The 24174-nt window shown below is 40.5% G+C and overlaps 1 protein-coding gene across 15 annotated transcripts in view; it reads left to right on the top strand.

Annotated features, from left to right (window-relative positions):
- Positions 1 to 24174, top strand: part of lcorl (ligand dependent nuclear receptor corepressor-like) — a 122547-nt gene that overhangs the window by 28611 nt on the left and 69762 nt on the right. For all 15 annotated transcript variants that reach the window (XR_009445871.1, XM_048528139.2, XM_048528130.2 and 12 more), the window contains exon 3: positions 18217 to 18296. Coding sequence is in view for 14 of the 15 variants with exons in the window: in XM_048528139.2 (XP_048384096.1) it covers positions 18217 to 18296 (80 nt within the window). In the remaining variant the exon portion in view is untranslated. The remainder of the gene's footprint in view (positions 1 to 18216; positions 18297 to 24174) is intronic.

Here is a 24174-nt window from a genome sequence, read left to right as displayed (position 1 = left end):
AATGGTTGACTAAAATTGGGCCCTTAAAGTCAGAAGCGGGTGAATTTATTATGGGGAACAAGGAAATAGCAGAAGAGTTGAATAGGTACTTTGGTTGTGTCTTCCCTAGTGAAGACAGATCAAATCTCCCAAATGTAATAGTGGCTGAAGGACCTAGGGTAATGGATGAACTGAAGGGAATTTATATTAGGCAGGAAATGGTGTTGGATAGACTCTTAGGTCTGAAGGCTGATAAGTTCCCGGGACCTGATGGTCTGCATCCCAGGATACTTGAGGAGGTGGCTCTAGAAATCGTGGATGCATTGGTAATCATTTTTCAATGTCCTGTAGTTTCAGGAGCAGTCTCTGCGGATTGGAGGGTGGCTAATGTTGTCCCACTTTTCAAGAAAGGAGGGAGAGAGAAAACAGGAAATTATAGACCGGTTAGTCTGATGTCAGTGGTGGGAAAGATGTTGGAGTCAATTATAAAAGATGAAATTACGACTCATTTGGATAGCAGTAACAGGATAGGTCAGAGTCAACATGGATTTACGAAGGGGAAATCATGCCTAATCTTCTGGAATTTTTTGAGGATGTATTTATGAAGATGAACAAGGGAGAACCAGTGGATGTAGTGTACCTGGACTTTCAGAAAGCCCTTGATAAAGCCCTGCAAAGGAGATTGATCAGCAAAATTAGGGTACATGGTATTGGGAGCAAAACACTGACTTGGATTGAAACTTGGCTGGCTGACAGGAAGCAAATAGTAGTGATAAGCGGGTCCCTTTCAGAATGGCAGGCAGTGACCAGTGGGGTACCACAATGTTCGGTGCTGGGACCGCAGCAATATATATTAATGATATAGACGAAGGCATTAGAAGTAATATTAGCAGATTTGCTGATGACTCGGCTGGGTGGCAGTGTGACTTGTGAGGAGGATGTTATGAGAATACAGGGTGACTTGGACAGGATAGGTGAGTGGGCGGATGCATGGCAGATGCGGTTTAATGTGGATAAATGTGTGGTTATTCACTTTGGCAAGAACAGGAAGGCAGATGACTATCTAAATGGAGTCAAGTTAGTAAAGGGGAAGTACAACGAGATCTAGGGTTTCTTGTACATCAGTCAATGAAAGCAAGCATGCAGGTACAGCAGGCAGTGAAGAAAGCTAATGGCATGCTGGCCTTCATAACAAGAGGAATTGAGTATAGGAGCAAAGAGGTCCTTCTGCAGCTACCCAGAGCCCCGGTGAGACCGCACCTGGAGTATTGTTTGCAGTTTTGGTCTTCAAATTTGGGGAAGGACATTCTTGCTATTGAGGGAGTGCAGCATAGGTTCACGAGATCAATTCCCGGAATGACGGGGCTATCATATGTTGAAAGATTGGAGCGACTGGGCTTGTATACACGAGTTTAGAAGGATGAGGGGGGGATCTGATTGAGGCGTATAAGATTATTAAGGGATTGGACACTCTGGAGGCAGGAAGCATATTTCCGCTGATGGGTGAGTCCAGAACCAGAGGACACAGTTTAAAAATAAGGACTAGGCCATTTAGAACAGAGTTGAGGAAAAACTTCTTCACTGAGAGTGGTGGATACATGGAATGCTCTGCCCCAGAAGGCAGTGGAGGCCAACTCTCAGGATACTTTCAAGAAAGAGCTGGATAGAGCTCTTAAAAATAGTGAAATCAAGGGTTATGGGGATAAAGCAGGAACAGGATACTGATTGTGGATGATCAGCCATGATCATAATGGTGGTGCTGGCTCAAAGGGCCAAATAGCCTACTCCACCTATTGTCTATTGAGGCATGACCTGATAAAATTGAGTGTCATGTATAGGATGGCTAGTTGGTTGTTTTTTTTTTCTGGGTGGAAATGTTAAGTACTAGGTGGGTATGGATTGAAAATGAGAGGGCTGATGTTTAACAGATGTCTAAGACACTTTTTGTTTTAAAACAGAGGGTGGAACGTACCTAGAATGCATTGTCAGAGGTGTGGTGGAAGCCTTTACAATAGCATTGTTTAAGAGGCGCTTATTCACACAAAGGTGGGGATTAGAGGGATATGGACCCTATGCAGGTAGGTGGTATTAGTTTAGAATGGTATGGTCGGTGCAGACATAAATAGTACAGACCTTCAGCTTATTATGTTCTGTGTGACTAGCTTGGGAGGGAACTAGTATATGTGCTGTGCTTGTCATTGTAGATGGTTGTTGTCATGAGTTTTGAAGTTGTACAGATGACACACATTGCTCCTAATGGTTGTGGAGAGTGTGGATCCTTTTGTGGATGCCAGTCAAGCTGGTTGCTTTGTCCCAGATGGTGACCAGCTTTGAGTGTTGTTGGAACTGCACTCATCCAATAAACAGGGGTATGTGCCATCAAACAGCTGACTTGTACTCTATAGATAGTGGGGCAGTATTTCTACCCACTACCCCTAGATTTTAACAGTGAGGATTCTGTAATGGTATTGCTGGTGATTAGAGTGCCTCTTATTGATGGTCATTGCCTGGCATTTGTGCATCATAAATGTTAAGCCATTTTTTGGGCCTAGCATGTGACGTGGCTTCAGTACTTACACTTTCCATTTCTTTTTTCCTGATTTATCTTGAGGCCAAACTGTTTGTACTGTGGTGCACATTCCCACAGTCCCCCAAAACTTCGACACTTTGTACATGTAGTGATTTACTGCTGAGTACAGGAATTTTGCATAACTCATCGTAATTCTGCACCATTCATATAAATTGTGTTACTAAATTTTTTTGGAAACATAACCTTTAGCATTTGGTATACTCAAGTGAAATGTAGAGTGATACTGAATTATAGTGATCTGGTCACTTGAGTCAGCTGATAACAGCTGAAAAAGCTGAAAGAAAGCTACATTTGGCTAGCTGTTACTCGCTTAATGAAGGAAATAAAACTTAAGACTGTAACCAAAGAGTATCCATTATTACAACCATGTCTTCAGAGAACCTATTCGATTTCAGAATATTTTGATTCCAGTTCATAAGGTAATTATACCGCGTGACATTAGTGTTGTACAAATAGCTTGCAGCAGAGAGTTAACTTGCTAGTATTATAAGGTCTTCGGGGTGAACAAAAAATCTAGCTCTGGTTTGTAAGCGTTTGTAGAAATTTGGAAGTGAAGCTCCAGCATCCTGCACTCCTCCTTGTAAATAGTGACAAGTACCAGGACTGTTCTGATGCAGTATTATTTGAGATTTATGTAGTGGATATTTGGGACATACCAGTCAGACACATTACTTTTTATGCCTTGAAGTCTCATGTGGCTAGTACTTGGGAGTTAGCCCTTGCTTAACAGATGAAAATCATCTCATTTTTGGAATGCGTTCTCAGTCATTTGCAAAAATGCCAAAAATCCCAGTTTTTTGAAGTTGGCAATACTGTACCGGTAGGGTTTCAGTACCTCAATTGGATGTCAGCCCTTTTAGTTCCAGTACTTTGGGCTGTCAGAGCTGTCTCGAGTGAAGCCAAACCTATCTCACCTGTCTCGATGAATAGTATTCCTAATTGATGGTAGGTTTGTCTGGATGCATGCGCTCCACATGGAAGACTTCTTTTGTCCCCATTTTAGTCTCCACTTGTTTTAGCCCCAAGGCCTTGAACTGTCTTGGAGGAAGTACTGCCAAAGGGTTGCTTCTGTTTGTTTTACTAAATTTTTAAAATACCACATCTGCAAATGAAATCAGAAATAAAAAAAAATCAGTCCAGTTGGCATATGTAAAGGAGCAAAAAACAAACAAAGGATAGACAGCTGAAATTGAGATCCCATTTAACACACACTGACTTATTTGAATCAAGCCTTATTATTTACGGAAGCAATTGCGACAGTGCAAACTGGGCCTGTGGATGTACTTCTATCAATTCAGCAACTGCTTGCTTTTCAATGTGAAGGTTTGAACTGGGCATGAAGGAAACTAGTAACTGAATTCTGGAGAAAGTAATCAAAAGCGGTAGCTATAAATTTTTATTGAAGAATGGTGGAGGGCTGCTTATCAGTAAGGTAGGATTTGTATGGTTAATGTTAGTATCCTGGGATGTATTGCTAAACGAGAGACCCGGGGTGCGGGTTCATTGTTCCTTGAAAGTGGAGTCTCAGGTGGACAGGATGGTGAAGAGGGCATTTGGTACACTTATCTTCATTGGTCAGCGCGTTGAGGATAAGGATTGAGATGTCATGTGGCAACTGTTCACAGGTAAAGTGCCAGAAGATTGGAGACAGGCAAACATCATTTCTTTGCCCTAAAAAAGGGAATAAGGATAACCCTGGAAATTACAGGCCAGTTAGACTTCAGTGGTGTGCAAATTATTTGAAAGGACTCAGAGGATTTATGATCACTTGGATAGGTATGGTTTGATTTGAGATTGTCAGCATGGATTTGTGAGGGGTAGATCACGCCTCTCAAATCATGTTGAATTCTTTGAAGAGGTGACCAAACACGTGGATGAAGGTAGAGCAGTGGATGTGGTATACATGGATTTAAGTAAGGCGTTTGATAAGGTTCCCTGTGGTAGGCTCACGGAGAAGGTGAGGAGGCATGGGATAGGGGAAAATGTGGCAGAATGGATTCAGAATCAGCTGACCCTTGTAAGACAAAGAGTGGTAGTGGATAGAAAATATTCAACACGGTGCTCAGTTGCGAGTGGTGTACCACAAGGATCTGTTCTGGGTCCTGTTCCATTTGTGATTTTTGTAAATAATTTGAATGTAGGAGTGGAAGGGTGGATTAGTAAGTTCGTGGATGATACAAAGGTGGGTCGAGTTGTGGATGGTGCAGAGGGGTGTTCTAAGTTACAAAGGGACATTGATAGGATGCAGAGCTGGGCTGAGAAGTGGCAGATGGAATTTAACCCTGAAAAGTGTGAGGGGATTCATTTTAGAAGGACAAATTTGAAAGCAGAATACAGGGTTAACAGATTCTTGGCAGTGCAGAGGATCAGAGGGATCTCAGGGATCATGTCCACAGTTCCCTGAAAGTTGCCACTCGGGTGGATAGAATTGTTAAGAAGGCTTGGGGCGCGTTGGCTTTCATTTAATAGAGGGATTGAGTCCAAGAGCCGTGAAGCTATCCTTCAGCTATAGAAAAGCCTGGTTCGGCCACATCTGGAGTATTGTCTAGTTCTGGTCACCTTGTTACAGGTAAGATGTGGAAGTGTTGGAAAAGGTGCAGAGGAGATTTACCAGGATGTTGCCTGGAATGGAGAGAAAGTCTTACGAGGGATGGTTGAGAGCGCTAGGGCTTTTCTCTTTAGAACAACGAAGGATGACAGGTGACTTGATAGAGGTGTACAAAACGATCAGAGGTATGGATAGAACGGACAACCAGAGACTCTTTCGTAGAATGGATGTAGGTATTACAAGGGGGCACAGTTTTCAAGTGAGTGGAGGTAGATTTTGGGGAGACGTCAGAGGTATGTTCTTTACTCAGAGTGGGAGGGGTATGGAATGCATTGTTGGAGAGGGTAGTGGAGTTGACCTCATTAGGGGCATTTAAGTGGCTATTAGATAGGTGCATTGATGATACTATAAGGTAGGAGTGAAGGTTATATAGACCTTAGGTTTATGGTAAAAGTTCGGCACAACATTGTGGGCTGAAGGGCCTGTATTGTACTATGCTGTACTGTTCTATATTCGAACTGTGAGGCCATTTTTGGAATATCATGTGCAATTCTAGTCAACCTTCCATAGAAAGGATGTTGTTAAACTTCAGAGGGTGAAAAAAAGTTTACGAGGATGCTACCAGAACTGGAGATGTTAAGCTATGATGAGAGACTGAACAGCTTGGGACTTACTTCCCTGGAGCATTGGAGGCTGCGGGGTGACCTTGTAGAACTGTATAAAATCATGAGGAGCATTGATAGGGTGATTAACCAAGGTCTTTTTCCCCATTGTAAAGGAATCCAAAAACTAGAGGGCATAGATTTAAGATGAAGGGGTTAAGATTTAAAAAGGACCTAAGGGATAAATTTTTCATGCAGAGTATGGTTCATGTATGGAAGAAGCTATCAGAGGAAGTGGTGGAGGTGGATATAATTTCAGCATTTAAGCCATCTGGATGGCTAGATGAAAAGGAAATGTTTAGAGGGGTATGGGCCAATGGGACCATGTTAGATAAGGTTTCCTGGTCAACATGGATGAGTTAGACCGAAGTGTCAGTTTCTGTGCTTGGCTGATGCCTCTAGTGGAAAGATGGTAAAAGGTGGAGAGGTTTATGAAAACTTAGCTGAATGCTTCATTTGAATAATAGCGGGCTGGGCATGGCAGAAGAAAAGGTACAGATAGTTGGAGGAGTTTCCAAGAATAGGATGATGCAAGCTCATGTAAGGATTAAAGATTGGACTTTAGCTGTACTATACATTCGCTGTAGTTGGAATACATGGATCATTGCCTGCTACCAACTTTCACTGGCCAATGTTCTAAAGATTTCTGCACATTTGTTGGTCCCTTTAAGTTATTGCAAGAAAATTCTGTCCTGGAAAAAGGACTTTGTTCAGATCAGTTAAGGGAATAAGTTCCCTCAGTGTTAAGGGCTTCATCGATCCATACAGCATGGCAACAGACCTTTTTGGTCTAATCAATCAATGGTGAACATCAGCCTAAGCTAAACTAGCCCCATTTGTTTGCTCCTGGCCAATTTATGAATTCTCCAGATAGCAATGTTTGGCTAGAAATCTGCACCGGGTGTGCCCAACTGAGAAATTCTAATATCAGTAGAGCTGACAGCCAGGTGAAGAAGTTGGAATTTTCCCAAGTTCAGGAACCTGCTATTTTTGTCTTCTCTACTGTTGATTTTATGGTATTGTTATACATTAACTCTTCTTTTCATCACTAGAAGTTTAAAGCTGCTATAGTCAGGCCATACCTACAACTCCACTGCCACTAGACTATGCATTAAGCTATATGTAATGTGTATATGTAAAGTAGGGATCCTGTTTGGTCCTGTACTAAGTTTTTAAAGCCTCGTGTTCCACCCTGCCACCAAAATACCAGCTATTTTATTTCCTGCAGTGTCCTGGCTCCTCACTTTATTTTTCAACACCGGAAAAGTTGAAGGTTCCTGGATTTTGAACTCTGCCTCTTAAAAGCCTCATACCTATTTCAACTATTCTCCCTTACTTTTCTTTAACTTTGCATGAAGACAGCTTTCCAGTTTAATAAAGCTTCCAGTTTTGCCAGTGCTTCAAGATAAAACTGAGTGTGCACCCAAGACTCCTGACTGGGTTTTGAACCAAAATAATTGCACCAGTCTGTTTCAGAATTGACAATTCACTTTCCAGAATGAAATATAGCTTGTTTCTTTTAAAATGTGGTCTTTTACTGCTAACATAAACATGCCAGGCTGCAGGTTTGGTTTCAACAATGTAACAAGTTTATTATACAAAAGAAATAAATTAAACCATGTTGTCTACGTATAACACTGTTTAGTGGACTTTAAATACCTGGTAAAACAAAATCCCATCTACTCACCGATACCGTCGCTTTCCAGTTAATAACAATCCAGAGAAATTTTCCTTCACCATCTAATTTGTAGGTTAATTTGTCTGTTTTTCACTTCAAATCCTATGAACTGCAAAGTGATTTTTCTTTTCTTTCACTGTTGCAACTGAGATTTTGGATTTGAGCCTTTCATTCCTGAGATCATTCTCGTGAACCCGCTCCAGGGCCAGTGCATCGTTCCTGAGATATGGGGCCCAAAATTGCTCTCAAATATTCTAGATGTGGTCTGACCTGAGCCTGAAAAAGCCTCAGAACTAGATTCCTATTTTATATTCTAGTACTCTCGAAATAAATGCTATCATTGTATTTACCTTCCCAACTACCAACTCAACCTGCAAGTTCTCTTTTTAAGAGAACATGGGCTAGGATTCCCAAGTCCCTTTGCACTTCAGATTTCTGAATTTTCCTCACATTTAGAAACTAGTCTGTGCAGTTTACAGTTGAGTCGCAAAGCCATGGTGATGATCAAGGTCGAGACATTGAAACATTATTGGACTAGTAGGCTGGGGACTTGGACAGATAAATGGCAGATGGGATTTAATCTGGACAGATGAGGGGATGCAGTATGGAAAGTTTAATGCAGGAGGGAAAAAGACAGTAAATGGCAGAACCCTTAACATACTGAGAGGTGTTGAGGTTGGTAGGCTCGCCGAGCTGGTTTGTTTGTTTGGTTGTTTTTTCTTTGTTTGCAGACATTTCGTTACCACACTTGGTAACATCCTCTGTGCAGCCTCCGATGAAGCATTGGTGTATTTTCCCGCCTGGCTTTTAAACTCTGGGGCCTGTTGAGAAGGATTACCTCACTTCTGGTTTTCCTTTGTAGTGGAATGTATATGGGGTCGAGTCCACTGTGTTTATTAATAGCATGACCAATGTCATCTACAAGATCCCCTGCAGAGACTGACAACACTACTTTGGACAAACAAGAAGGAAACTAAGGACGAGAGTACATGAGCACCAACTGGCTACAAAGAGACACGATCAGTACTCACTCACCTCAATCCCCATGGACAAGAAGAACCAGCACTTCGACTGGGTCAACGCCAAGATCCTGAGACAGATTAGGCAGAGACCAGCACAAGAATTCATAGAAGCATGGTGCTCCACGAAGCATGCTATTAATAACCACATTGAACTCGACCTCATTCATTCCGCTACGAAGGAAAACCAGAAGTGATGCAACCTATCTCAGCTGATCCCAGAGCTTAAAAACCAGGTGGGGAAAGGCACCAACACTTCATCGGAGGCCTCACTGAGGATGTCATCAAGCATGGTAATGAAACTTCAGCGAAACAAGAAACCAGCTCAACAAACCAACCGACATCAATACCCACAACCTGAGCTCAAAATCTACTCCAAAACCTTAATTACCGAGAGCTATAGGGGTACAGGCCTACACTTCACTGTCAGTGGCACCATGAGTGGTTAGAGTGATCAGGGGGTATGGCATGTTTGCTGCCTTCAGGGCATAGAGTATAAAAATTGGCAGGTCACATTGAAGCTATGCAGAACTTTAGTTCAACCATGGTTTGAATATTGGCTATGGTTCTTGTCGCCACACTACCAAAAGGATTTGGAGGCTTTAGGGAGGGTATGTCTGGTTTCAAGGGTGTTAACTATGAGGAAAGATTGGACAAATTTGATTTTTTTTTTCAGTAAAATGTCAGTGGCTGAAGGGCTTGCTGGTAGAAGTTTACAAAATTTCAGAGGCACTGGTAGTTGGAGTCCTTTTCCCAGAGCAGAAATGTCAAGTCCTAGTGGATAAAGACTTAAGGTAAAAAGGGGAAAATTTAAAGGAAATGAGTCAATTTTGTTTTAAAACACCAGATGGTAAGTGCCTGGAAGAGGAGGTAAAAGCTGATAAAATAGCAACATTTAAGAGGCGTTTTGACAGATAGATGAACAGCAGTGAGTAGTGGCATACGGATTACATAAAGGCAAAAGGTTTTTAGTTTAAAAAGGCATCATGTGTTGGCACAGACATGGTGGGCCGTATGGGCTGTTCCTGTGCTGTACTGGTCACTTGTGGGAAGTGGGTGTTATTGCTAGACCAATTTTGATCCACCATCCCTAATCGACCAGGGGACAGTTATAAGTCATCTGCATTGCTGTGTGTCAGGAGGTTCATGTATGCCACACCAGTAAGATTGACAAATTTCCTTTCCCTAAAAGATATTAGTGAATCGGAGGTGTGTTTGAGTGGTTATATTGTAACCATTAAGTGAGGTTCTTCATTGTAGATTTTCATTGACTTCAGTTTACAACATCTGCTATTGTGGGATTCAAATCCATGTCCCTAGGCTGAAGTGGATCACCTATATGGCAGTTTCTGACTGTAAATGATTGCAAATGCTTTTTTGTGTTGACATGCAGAGTCTCTTCAGCAAGTTAATTGGTTAATTTCTGTAATCATTCATTAACTAGAGTTTTGATCTGAGGGTGTGGTTCTTTGTTTTTCTTTGTCCATTGCCTGTTCCTTCCACTGATGGGCATGCATGTAATCCAACATTATAGCTTCACTGGGCTGGTGTCTCCTTCTGGGTAGGGTTGGTGCTGCTGTGGTGATAAAGCCTTCATTGAAGTAGATTTGATAATTTGGTTTGATGGTAATGGCAGAGTGAGCGATATGCTGGAGCAGCAAATTGCAGATTGTGATTTATGGTTAAATACAGTTTTGCTGTTACTGTTGTCCAGAATGTATAAAGAGTGCTAGATTTAGGACTGTTCCCTTTTCTTAGTCTATCACACTTAACACCATGTTGCAGCCATACAATACCCAGTTTCAACAGCTTCATCTCCACAAACGGTAGTTGGTACCCAATTCCACTAATGTTGTCATGGTCAGGTGCATCTGGGACAGTATAGTGTGAAGTATAGTAGATTTTATCAGTTTTTCCATTGTCTGCTGTAGATCCAATCTAGTAGCTAATTGAGAATTGGCCAATTCAGTAAGTACTGGTGTGAAAGAGCTGCTTGTGATGGATGTTTTTAAATCTATCTAGTTTAAATACTGTTTCAACAGGAAGAACACTGATTCTTAGCTGAGAGCGCACATCAGGTGGTTTCCTTTCCATGTTTGTCCTGAAGCCCTTCATGTGATGTGGAGTCACCAAAGATTGTAATGGAACATTCCCAGCTGCATAGCACTGTACTGCCACCTCTGGTCTGTTCTGTTGGTGGGTTAAAACACACTGAAGAATGGTGTTGGAAGGTCTAGAGCATGCAGGATATAGTTCATGTCAGTCTGCTGCTGCATAATCTGAGACTGCTTTCCCAATTCTGACACCTAGTGTTATTGAGAAGGTATTTAACGATTCAACTGGGCAGAATTGCATTTTTTTCTTTCTATAATCCAGTTAGTTGCAAATAGCCTTTATAGTTTCACATCTATTAGACTTTTTTGTAGTCGTTTGATATCAGTGAGCAGGTTGTCAATAAGTCGACGAGCAATTTAAAATTCACCATGTCACTTAGGTTCAGAATCGGATGGAAGTCAGAATGAGTAAAGATAATGGCAGGTTTCTTTCTGTAAGGGGCATGACTGAACTACATGGGGTTTTTATGATATTTTGGTTATTTTATGGTGACCATTTACTGAATTTGCCCATTATTCCAGAAGCATTAATTAATGAAGTTAAAATCATCGTGTCTGGATTACTTAGTACTGTGTACCACTGTGCTGCTGTCTGTGTAACCTTTGAATTCCCGCAAGTCATACTGATTATTTGAAGATCTTCCCTTCCCAGGGCCAGTGCATCATTCCTGAGATGATGTACTGAGCGCAACATTACAAATGCAGTTTAATTGCAGCTTTAAACAGGTGCAGCAGAACTTTGTCAATATTCAGTTGGTTGGCTTGTTTTTTTATGCCAACAGTGAAGATCATCTATTCCCTTAGTGTGTTGTCCATGAAGCACAGAACTGCGAAACCTGAACTGCTTCCATGCAGAAGTTTCACTTGTCAACTTAGTCTTACCTTTGCTGAAATAGATCTCCTCAGTATGTTCAGCTTTTGGTGCTTACTGGAAAATTTAATTACAGTTGCACAGATATATTGACGGTTTGGTAATAAAGATAAAATAGTCAAATGTTCCAACAGATGCTCATCCTGCTTCAGTTGGAGCTGATACATGGCATAGCTTGTTTTTGAGGTCATCCATTTGCTGCAGGCTGGATTTAATTGAATGAGTTTTCCAAGTGTGCTTTAACTGTTAGGGTGAAAAATTTTTAGTGATAATTTATAGTTGAATTTTCTTCCTATACTCTGTTAGTGAAGTTGACTTGGGTTAGGTGAACTATTTGTGCCTTTTTTTTTAAAAAAAAAAGACCCAATTAATTATCTAGAATGTTGAATGGGGTAAATTCAAAACTAATATAGCAAAACACAGGCTCAGCTCTTGTAATGGTAAGATTGTTGCAAACTGTGCAGACTTGATTTGCACATTGGGATAATCTAAAAGTATAGACTCTACTCTCTCCTGGGCATTGCCCTGGGAATTGAAGCTCCACAGGGCAATTACACAGCATCTGGGACCTCAAACATCCCCAGCTGAGAGTTAAAGTTGGAGGATTCTGACTGACTGAGCTTAATAGCTACCTAGGAAGACTTAGAGGCAAACTGAGTAAACAGAGTCCTAAGTCATCAGTGACTCTGCTTCTGGCTTAGTTTGACATCACACAGATGTCTGAGTGACACTCCTGATAGACCTGACCCAATTCCCCGCGCTCTTATCACTTTTCAACTGTACTCAGCCCAGACCCTTCCGACTCGCCACAGATCCACAGTCAAACCCAGCGGCTCTCTTTCTCTTCCCCCCCCTCACCCCCTTCCAAACCCCACAATTAGAACATGTAAAAGGTGTTTAGTTAGGTACATGGATAGGAAAGTTTTAGCGCAATATTAGCTAGATGTGGGTAAGTGAACTAATTTAGTTCAGGAAACCTGATGAGAGTAGATAAGTTGGATCAAAACGTCTGTTTCCTTGCTGTGTGACTCTAAGACAGTTTGCTTGGGCTACCAACTCTGTCCCTCTGCTTGGCAACTGTCTGAGATCAGACCAGCATTTTTTATCACCTTAAATTTTACCCTTACATAACTTGCTACTCCTTTGCATGTTCAGCATCACTCGTTCCCTGTTTCCATATCCATACTGTTGTCTTATTTGACCCCTACATCTGCTCATTTACTGAAAACTTCATTCATGCATTTGTTACCATAATTTGATCCTTACAGAAGCACTCTTTGGCAAGCCATCTGTATTCAACCTTGCTAGTTTGAGATCACCAAAACTGTGCTCACTCATACTAAAGCCTCATTCGCCCATCATTCTGTGCTTGCTGAACTGCAGAATCTGACTCTGTTAAGCGACACCCTAATTTTAAAATCCTCATCTTTTTGCTTTGCAATCCCTCCAAGACCTTGTCCCTTTTTATCTGAAAACCTCTACCTGCACACAATAGATTGTGGGTAGTAGATTTTAATGCTGTATCACTGGTCAGTTTCATTTAGTAGCTACGCTTCTAAATGCACTTCCCTCCTTAAACCTGGTGGCTTCTCTGTCTCTTCCTTCCTCTTTTATGATGGACTTTAACCTACCCCTATCATCAAATACCCTGATACTTCATGAAGACTTGGTGTCAAATGTTGACTTTTAATTATCCTGTTCAAGCGCCTGGAGAGATTTTGACATTAAAGGCACAATATAAACAATTGTTATGTATTCTGACTGATCTTTTAAAAACTCCTGCAAAGCTGACATTTAAAACAATGCTGTTGTGATGTTACTAAGATTTTTGCTGGATTTGCCAAAATTGCTTCTTTTCCATTAGGCACAGATGAAAATATGGCCTTTGTTCTTTGGATGATTTATTCACTTACCAATTAGCCCCAGAAACCTGTTTTCTTGGAGGGCATATTGTAAGCAATTGTACAGTTGGTGTTATCTCTGGAAACTAGTACTAACCCTCACATGTGCCTTTGTGCATATGGAAAGGTGAAATTATTGAACACTTCGTTTTTTAAGAAAGCAACTTTAATTGTACCCTTTGCCATTAGAATACTGGCATTCTTAAAGAAAATGTGTATGTAATCCAATTGTCATGGTCACTTAAACTCTAGCATGCATAACTGCAGTCCCAATGGCATTGCTTTTGTGTAGAAATTCATGCCACATATCTGGTGGAAAAAGCCAAGAAGGTTTTATTCACAATCATCAGCTGTTTGTTCCTTTTGTAGCCTGAAGATTGTGTTGTCAAAGAAGTTGATCTTTGGTACCTCAATCTTAACAAAAGTTGTGGGAGTCGTAGCTGTCATTTTTGTCCAATATTTAGGATTTTCTCTGTGAATGTTTTTCAACTTCATAACACATAACTTGTACAACAGATCAAGTCAGCAGTACCCAGTTAAAAGGAACCTATACATAAAATGTGAGGTGTCAAATTGAGTTTGCCACCTCGTGAGTGAATAGCATGCTGTGGCTGAAAGGCACTTGGGGAGTTTGAACCTTTGTATATGCAGTGGCTTTGTGCATTGGAATCTGTCTCACTAACTTGAGTATTTTTGAAGAAGTTGCAAGGATGATTGAAGGCAGAGCGGTAGATGTTGCTTGTATGGACTTCAGCATAGCATCCAGCATTCCACATGTTAGACTAGTTAATAAGGTTAGACCACGTGGGATCCAGGGGAGTTAATTGGATTCAAAATTGGCTTGAAGGCAGAAACAGGGTTGTGGTAGAGGATTTTTGGACTGAAGCTCTGTGACCAGCGGTGTGCCACAAGGATTGGTGCTGGGTCTGCTGCTTTTTGTCATTTTTATGTAGAAGATTTGCTTGTGAAAAGAGGGGGCATGGTTAATAAGAATGCACATGATGCCAAAATAGGTGTTGCAGTGAACAGTAAAAGATTCTCTGTACAATGAGACCCTAACCAGATAGGGTAGTGGGCTGATGAATTGCAAATGGAGTTTAATTTAGCTAAATGTGAGGCCTTGCTTTTGGCAAGGCAAACCGGCACAGGACTTTAATGGTACGGCCCTGAGGAGTGTTGCCAAACAGACCTAGGGATGCAGGTGCATAGTTCCTTGAAAGTGAAGTCACAAGTGAACAGGGTGGTGGAGAAGGCATTTGGCACGCTTGCGTCTTTGGTCAGAACATTGAGTATAGGAGTTCGGACATTATGTGGCCGTACAGGGTGTTGGACAGGCCACTTTTAGAATACTGTGTGTCTGGTCCCCTTCCTTAGGAATGATGTTAAACTTGAGAGGGTGCAGAAAATATTTACAAGGATCTTGCCAGGACTGGAGAGTTTGAGTTATAGGGAGAGACTGTGAATAGGCTGGGGCTTTTTTTGTGCAGCATTGGAGGATGGGGTTTATAAAATGGAGGGGCATTGATAGGATGCGTGGCTAAGGTCTTTTTTTCTTAGGGTGGGGAAATCTAAAACTAGGGCGCGTAGGTTTAAAGTGAGGGGAAAGATTTAGAAGGAGCTGAGGTGTAAGTCTTTCTTGGCAACGTTGTACCATGTGTGGAACGAACTGCAAAAGGAAGTGGTGCGGGCAAGTACAATTACACACTTAAAATTCATCTGGATGGATATGTGAATAGGAAACATTTAAAGGGATATGGATGAAATATTGGCAAATCAGACTAGGTCAGATAGAAATGTCTGGCCTGAGTGGATGAGTTGGACCAGAGTCTGTTTCCATGCTGGGTGACTCCATGGCTAGATGCCAAAACATAGAACGTATTCAAGAGGTGACGAGATATTGCACCTGAGGTCAATTGAATCTAAGGTTATGGAGAGAAAGCAGGATTAGGCTATTGAGTCGGATGATCAGTCACAATCATGAAGAATGGCAGATCAGGCTCAAAGAGCTAAATGGCGGCCTCCTGCTCTTATCTTCTATGTTTCTATGATTATAAATGCAATTTCTGGCCAGACTGGTGTATCCGGTGGGCTGCTTGTTGCCATCTACCCAAATCAAGATACCTGATTTCAGTGGTCATCTATTACTGAAGCATTCCTCAAATATTGAAATGCTTCCATCTGTCTAGTTTTGGGGGAACAAACACCCTGAAATGTTTTGGAATCCAATGCCATGATTTTAGATGGTGAGTGCTTCTGGCATGTGATTATTACACCATTGCTGTGTGTCACAGCAAAGCTTCCCAGAATTTGTTGTCCCATCTGCAGCACTCTAGAACCAGACATTTAATTAATATCTGCCAGTCTAGAGTTCATGACAATCTTGATATTCCTGAATCTAACATTAATCACTGGAGTTATGTAGAATTCGTACTCAAGCAGTGCTATCATTGTATTCATTTTTTCTTGAAAGGGCAGATTTATCATTGGAATAGTTTAGGCTAGATGGGCTTCAGATTGGTATGACAGGTCGGCACAACATCGAGGGCCGAAGGGCCTGTACTGTGCTGTAATGCTCTATGTTCTATCACTCTCTAAATTGTTGAGACTTTCTGTTCTGATTATTTTTGTTTTATTATGCCTAACTTTGGCAATGACGTTAGTGTCTACTTTTGAGGGCCTCATTGAAGGAACCGGTCCTTCAATAGTTAACAGGAAAGAGTACAATTCAACCAATGTCCAACTTGTTTACGAAAGTACCCTGCAAGTTAACTGACCTCAGCAGCTTTGGTTCAAACACGGACAAAAGAGCTGAATTCTACAGGTGATGAGTGACAGCTGTTGACATCAAAGCTGCATTTGACTGAGTATGATATTAAGGAGCCATAGCAAACCTGGAATCGTTGAGTATTGGGAGCAAGCTTTCCACTTGTTGGAGTCATACCTGACATGTAAGAAAATATTTGGTTGTTGAAGGTCAGTTATCTCTGCTCCAGGACATTGCTGAGGGATCTCCTCAGGGTAGTGTCCTAAGCTTAACCATTTTCAGTTGCCTTACCAATGAACCTTCACAGCACTATTAGGTCAGAAGTGTAGATGTTCACCAATGATTCAAAAATATTCTGCACTGTTATGGTTCCTCAGATATTGAAGCAGTCCATTTTCAAATGCAAGTTCTGGACCCTATCCAGGCTTGTGATGACAAGTGGCAGGTAACGTTTGCACCACAGATGATGGCTATCTCCCATAAGAGATGACCTAACTACCATCCCCTGACTTTGGGTGGTGTTATCATCTTTGAATCCCCCACTATCGACATCTTTGGGGTTACCACATTATCCATTGTGTTTGAGCGTCATCAAGAGTGTTATAAAATGTGTGCCTATTAATAAAGAGCTATCATTTGTGGTAAGGCAACTAATTATCTGGATGCAAAAATAGTCTGGTGACAACAGTGTAAGTGGACTTTTTTCATGATTCTTATTTCAACAGCAAATTGTCTAGAACTTTTGACCCACTTCCATACACACAAATTTGCCAAGTGTATAATACAGAATTTTTGCTAAGAAGTATGACTGAGAAGGAACTAGGTGAAACAGGCACCAGCAGAAGGCCCCCTAATGTCCATTGAAACCAACCTTCATGTCTGGATCTGGCTAAGCCTTGCTTGGTTATATGCCTAAGATAGGTGTTTGATTCCTCCATAGTCTGTTTCCATCGAGCTGCTGTTTGTAAGACATTGCCCCTGAATTGTGTGGTCTTTCTCATATAGCTGAGACAAACTGAGAGAGAAGTCAAGAGTCATACAAAATGCTGTCTTTTGAACTTCAGTTGTATGTTTGTGATTACACTTAGGCTATTCAGGGATAGCCATGGCCTGGTGGTGTTATTGCTGGACTATTAATCCAGAGACCCAGATAATGTTCTGGGGAAATAGAGATAACAAGGTGTAGAGCTGGATGAACACAGCAGGCCAAGCAGCATCAGAGGAGCAGGAAGGCTGACGTTTCAGGCCTCGACCCTCCTTCAGAGGATTTGTGTTCAAATCCTGCCATGGCAATATGATAGTAATGAGTTCAAATTCTATCTGCAAGGGAGAGTCTAATGACCATGAAATTTATGCTGATTTGTCAGGGGTAAATTCAGTTGGTTCACTATCCTTGTTTAGGAAAGGAAATCCGCTGTCCTTACCTGGTGTGGCCCCCATATGAGTCAATATGGTTGACTCTTAACTGCCCTCTGGGTCATTGGGGAAGGGCAGTAAATTCTGGTCGAGCTAGTGGCATCCATGAATAAATTTAACAAAAATTTAACAAATTGGCCACTTGCCTCCAGCTGTATGGTTGGTATGGTGTTGGCTGCATTACTGAGGTTTCTGATCCAGGTTTAAACTCTGTATCTGCTAACCAAGATTTCATTAAAAAATTAATTTTAACAGATCGGGGAACTAAGTTGTGATTTGCTGTATGAGTTTTACATTATATTGTTTCTTGGAAATTCTAAGCCAATAAATACACTTATATTTCAGAGAATTTTTTGTGCTGCTATCTATCAGTTTTTTGGAAAGGAGTGATTAGTAAGAAACTTTTTTTCGTACTTCATTGGCATTGACACTGACCCAAACATTGTATTAATTACAATTTCCCTCTTGTTAGTTTTGATTGCAATTTAAGACATTGTAGATCTGGTTCGTTTGGGAAAATATATTAAAAAGCATGCTAAAGTTAAGGCTAATAGTGCTGCAGGATTGCTGTTTATTTTCTTGACTAAATATCATTAATGTTTTTAGTGATTACAGAAAATATATTTGGTTTCTGGTGAATCATTGAAGCATTTTTGCACTTATTTTGTTTGAAGACTGTGAACCTGAAGAAGTGACTGACTGGTCTATGAATGAAAACTGTTCATTTTGCCACATAAGGAGAGAAAAAGTAAAGGTAAGTGCAAAAACTATAAAGCAGAGCATTTCGAAGCAGGTGGGTAAAGAAATGGGCAAACAATTTCATAGTTGGAGTATAGTAGTTTGAATATGTGAACCCGTCTACTTTAAGAGGGATGAAAACGATTTACAGAGATTTCAGAACTCACTTGCAGAAAAATTTGGGTGTCTTACTACATGAATCACTAAAAATTAATATGCAGATACAACTGGTAGTCAGAAACACCAGTGGTCCATTGGTGTATATTTCAAGAGAAATTAAATATAGAAGTAGAGACGTTGTATTATAACTCTACAGGACTGTGGTGAGTCCACATCTAATGTGTTGTCTCCTACTTGATATAGTTTTTTTCCAAAAAAGCAAACTATTATACTAGAAGCAGTTCAGATTCAAAATGAAGATGTTATCAGGGAAAAGGTGACCATGTTCTGTGCAGGCTCACTGGTCTTCAGAAGAAACAATAAATACATGGAAATATGGTACTTATGGCTATCGATAGGGTGGATGCAGAGAGGCTGTTTCCTCTTGGGAGATCAGAGCTAGAGGATACATTTTTAAGAATAAAAGGCCTCTCTTTCAATCTTTTTGAGGATGGTTGATCTTTGGAATTTTGTTCCTCAGATCATGTGAATAAGTGTAATAGTCATTCAACCCCTCGAGCTTGTTCCACCCTTTAAGGTAATTGAATCTAATTATAACCACAAATCCACATTTCTGATCCCTGGTAACCTTGTCACCGTGTTGCTTGCTAATGCTTTCTGCCTACCCTTTCCTAATAAGGCACCCCATCCATTTCAAGTATTTGTGTGGTGAGCCTCTCTGAATTGCTTCCATCATTTTTTATCCTCGTTTGAAATAAGGTGACCAGTTTTACAAGAGATAACAAGGTGTTGAGCTGGATGAACACAGCAGGCCGAGCAGGAAAGCTGACGTTTTGGGTCTGGACCCTTCAGAAAATGACTTTGCTCGATCTGTTGTGTTCATCCAGCTCTACGCCTTGTTATCTCAGATTCTTCAGCATCAGCCGTTCCCACTATCTGTGGACCAATTTTATAAGCTGTGTTCCAGATGTGGTCTCACCAGTGTCTAAAGGCGTGAAACTAGAAAAGCATAGCAGGTCAGACCACATCAGAGGAGCAGGAAAGTCAACGTTTTGGGTCGAAACCCTTTGTCACGTCTCTCCAACGTCTGTATAACTGAAGCATAGCCTCCCTACTCATGTATACAAATTCCTTTGCAAGAAATGATAACATTCTGTTAGTTTTCCTGATTATTTGTTGTACCTGCTCATCAGCCTTTTGTGATTTGTGCGTCAAACAAACTGCATGCTGCATTTCAGAGCTCTGTAATCTCCCACCATTTGGATAATGTACCTTTTTATTGTTCTTCCTCTTAAATGAATAATTGCACATTTTTCCACATCGTTTGCCAGATCAATGCCGCTCACTTGTCTGTATCTTTTTGTAACTTTTTTAACAACTTCCCAAGGAGTAGGATCTATCAGATTTATTTATAACTATGCAAATTGGTTTTTTGATGGCCAAGGGAATTGAGTGTTATGGAATGGGCAGACAGGAAAGCAGAGTTGAGACTACAAACTGACGTTGTCAAATGTAGGAGCAGGCCCAAAGGGGCGGATGGCCTACTCCTAAGTTATTTTGGACTGTTTATTTGGTTATCTTTCCTAGACTTGTCTAGTTTATGGCACACTTTATGACCATAGGCTAATATTGCGGAATTGTGAACATCCAGAATTTGAAAATGCTCCTAATTTTGACTGCTGCAGTCAATACTTTTTTAATACACAAATAATGTGCTACTTCACCCTTTGACTTCTACCTGCTGTTCTCGGTAGTAATAGTATCCGTCATTTCTCCTTTTGAAGTTTGTTATGGTCAACTGGTTTTGACTATTGTGACTATATATTTTTCAGCATTTGAGTCTAACTTGATCTCCCTTCTTTTGCCTTAAAGTTAACTTCAGTCTTGCAGAAAGGTAAAATTTCAGTAATTTCTACACGCTTTTTCTTGACTTTTTCTGTGGGACCATCTCCAATCCATCTGTACAGTTGTGAATCTGAAACTTATTTCATAGCGTATCATGAAATTAAGGAGTGAAAGGCAAGGACTAATTGAGTATAGTCACAATAGCTTTGCGTATGGAAAATTGTTTTGTACCAACTTTATTGAGTTTTTAGAAGTGACTGAGGATTGAGGATATTAATGGATAAGGCATTCAACATGGTAGACTGCTTAACAAGGTTTGAACTAGCCATTTGGATACAAAATTGGCTAGAAGATAGGAGACAGGGTAGTGATGGGGAGTTGCTTTTTGGACTAGATGCCTGCAACCTGCAGTGTACCACAGACGACATGATTTGGATGTGAGTATAGGAGGCAAGGTTGGTAAATTTGCAGATGACACCAAAATTGGTGTAGTGCATGGCGAAGAAGGTTATCTCAGTGTACAATTGGATCTTGATCAGATGGGCTGATGGTCCTAGGAGTGACAGGTGGAGTTTAATCTAAATGTGAGGTGGTGCTATGTTTTGGTAAGGCAAATCAGGGCAGAATTTTAATGGTAGAGCCCTGGAGAGTTTTGTTGATAAGAGACTTAGAGCAGGTTCATAGTTCCTTGAAAGTGGAATTGCAGGTCGACAGGATAATGAAGACGATGTTTGGTTTGCTTGTCTTTATTGGTCAGTGCACTGAGTGCAGGAAGGTTATGTTTGCGGCTGCCCAGGACATTGGTGAGGCCACTTCTGGAATACTATGTGCAATTCTGGCCTCCCGGCTATAGGAAATTGGTGAAACTTGAAAGACTTCAGAAAAGAATTGCAAGTTGGTAGGGTTTGGGGGGGGGGGTTGAGCTAAGGAAGAGGCAGAATAGACTGGGGCTATTATCCCTAAAGCATTGGCAGCTAAGGGGTGACAATAGAGAAGTTTATAAATTCATGAGGGGCATGGATAGGATGAACAGCCAAAGTGTTATTTTTCCCAGGGTAGGGTAGTCCGCAACTTTAAGGTGAGAGGGGCAACATTTAAAGCCGACCTGCAGGGCAACTTTTACACACAGCGGATAGTAAGTGTGCGGAGTGAGCTGTTGAGTTGGTGGTACGCTTGCAACATCGAAAAGACATCTAGATGGGTAAGTGAATCGGAAGGCTAGAGAGGGATATGAGCCAAATGCTGATAATTGAGTCCCATTTTAGAATATCTGGTTGACATGGGCAAGTTGAACCAAAGGGTCTATTTCCGTGCTGTACACCCGTGACTCTGTTTGCATCATGAGTGATAAAGAAGGTGAAGAATTTCTATACTTACCCAGGAAGTGTACTTTTAGTCTGTACAAAAGAAAATGCTGTGCCTAGTCTGGGAGTTGGACTGTGGGAAACCTATAGGGAATAGTGACCACAACGTAACTAAATCCAACTTAAAATTTGACACAGGACACAGTCATTTGACTAAAAAGCCCAAATGCGGTGAGAAAAGAACTATCCTAAATGAAGCAAAACTAAAATTAAGAGATGCAATGGAAAGCTTTCAACTAAGAACATAAATGTGTCAGGCCTTCGGGCTTACTTGCTGTTCAGAATCATGGCTGATCTGCTGTGGCCTCAACTCCTGTTTTGCGTCTGATTAGCATAGCTGTCAGCTTATTGACATTTCAAACAATTTATCTGCCTCTTTAAATATTTCGTGATCTAGCCTGTGGTAGAGAATTCCAGACGCTGACTAATTCCTGGGAGGAAAGGTATCCTTATCTCAGTTTTAAATGAGTTCTCCCATATTCTTTATTTTGTCCCTTAGTTTGAGATTGCCCTGCTAATGGAAACATCATCTCAGTATCTATCTTGCCAAGCTTTCTCAGATCTTGAATGTTTGAATAAGGTCATCTGTTGTTCCTCTAGGCTCTACTGAATAAAAGCCTATCCTGTTCTGTCATTCTTGGTGATTCAAACTTATCATTCTGGGAATCAGCCTAGTGAATGCTTTGAATAGCCTCTGATGCCATATATTAAATATAGGAACCAAAACCTTACACTGTACTCCAAGTGCAACTCACCAACATCCTGTAAAGTTGTAATAAGACTGCCCTATTTTTAAGATGCACATTCCTAGCGGTGAAGATTAATATTCCATTTGTGCCATAATTACTTGCTGTACCTGCATGCTAACTCTTTTCATGTGTTAAGAACCCCCCAGGCTTCTCTGCAATGCACGTTTTGTGATCTCCTTCCATCTAGATAGTAGTCTGCCTTTTGATTCTCTCCCCACTACAAATGTGCACATCCCCACACTTTTCTCCCTTAAATTCCATCTGTCAGGTTTTTTGTGTACACATTGAACTTATCCATATCCGGCAGAAGATTCCCTGTGTTCTCAATGCAACATGAATTCCCATCTATTTTGTTTCTAGAAAATTTGGATATATTTTGCTCTGCTTACACCTCCAGTGAGACCCTTGGATTGAACCTGTGGTACTCCACTAGTTGCATCTTTCTGACCTTTAAAGATGTAATGTGAGATGGGGTAGATAGCACCTTTGCTAATGAAAAGGTCTTCAATAAAGATTGTCATGCCTTGGATGAGTAATGAAATTTCAGCAAAAAGTCAATAAAAAACTAAATATAAAAATTAGAAACTAAGAAGAACTTTGAAAGGAAGTATGAGCAAACACTAGTAAGTCATAAGAGGAACAAGAAAATGTTAATGATATAGAACAGTTTTGGATGTGGGGAACCAGGAGTATTGGTCATATTAAGCATTCATCAACTATGGTTATGGCAATGTAGGCTGAAAAAGGTTAGAGCATTAGGATAGTTTTAGGTAAAGAAGTAGAATTGAAAGATTTAAAGCTTAAAAGTGGAAAAAGCAACAAGCCATGATGGCATGTATCCTAGAGTGCACAAAGTCAGAGGAAATACTGAAAGTTTTGATCAATCTTTTAAATATTCTTAGATTTTCACTGGTAGATCTTTGGAGGACTGGATGGTCAGCAATCTAATAGCAATCTGTTTCAAAAATGATATAAACCAGAAAACGACAGACCATTCAGTCTAGAATGAGAGATGTTTTTATATGCGTAACATAAAATGTTTTAAAAATTTAGATATAAATTCATAATTGCAAATTTATTCTAATTTGGGAATTGGTGATCTTTTAATCTTGTAAGGAAAATTTTGTTTTAACTAATGCATGCTCTAAACTGACAACAATTATATACCCTCCAATACAGAAAAGTTTACTGTTATTTAGAGCAATATTTTTAAATCTATGTACCTTACTCAATACACTTGTTAAATTGAATGGCCATATGAAATGTCAACGGTTGATTCAATTTCAAGTTAATTTCTACTCAAATACTGAGATCTACCGTGATGCCAGATTAGTCAATTGATGGTGTGAGTGAAAAGGCACTCTGGTAAGTTTTTTTTTAAGGCAAAGTTACTTTCTTTAAGTGACTTATGCTGTGAATAAAATGTAGCAGTGACATGTATTTCCCCTTCTCTTGTCTCGCTCCTCCCACCCCCTTCCACATTTTGTTTTTATTGCTTAAGGTGTGTTTCCACATTTGGTTTTGTGGACCTCTTGATTATTTGGAATTTTTTGATCAACTGGTACAGTCGTAATCTCATAGGTGCCAGTTAATAAAATGTTGATCATTAGTACTAGTTTTCAGTACAGCTATTGTCTCAAATCTGACTGTCCAAATATTGGGCACCTTTTTAAAAAATAATTTTCTATGCATCAATGTTAATGAAATAACACTTTTTTTAAAAAAAAGCTTAGCTTGGCAATTTGGACAGACTGCATTTGTGCAGTCGTTTGGGCTGATTACCTGCTTTATGTGACATCCATTGGCGCGCACAACG

This window comes from Stegostoma tigrinum, chromosome 1, assembly GCF_030684315.1.
Source record: "Stegostoma tigrinum isolate sSteTig4 chromosome 1, sSteTig4.hap1, whole genome shotgun sequence".
NCBI classification, from domain to species: Eukaryota; Metazoa; Chordata; class Chondrichthyes; order Orectolobiformes; family Stegostomatidae; genus Stegostoma; species Stegostoma tigrinum.
This window is presented reverse-complemented; position numbering and strand designations above follow the sequence as displayed.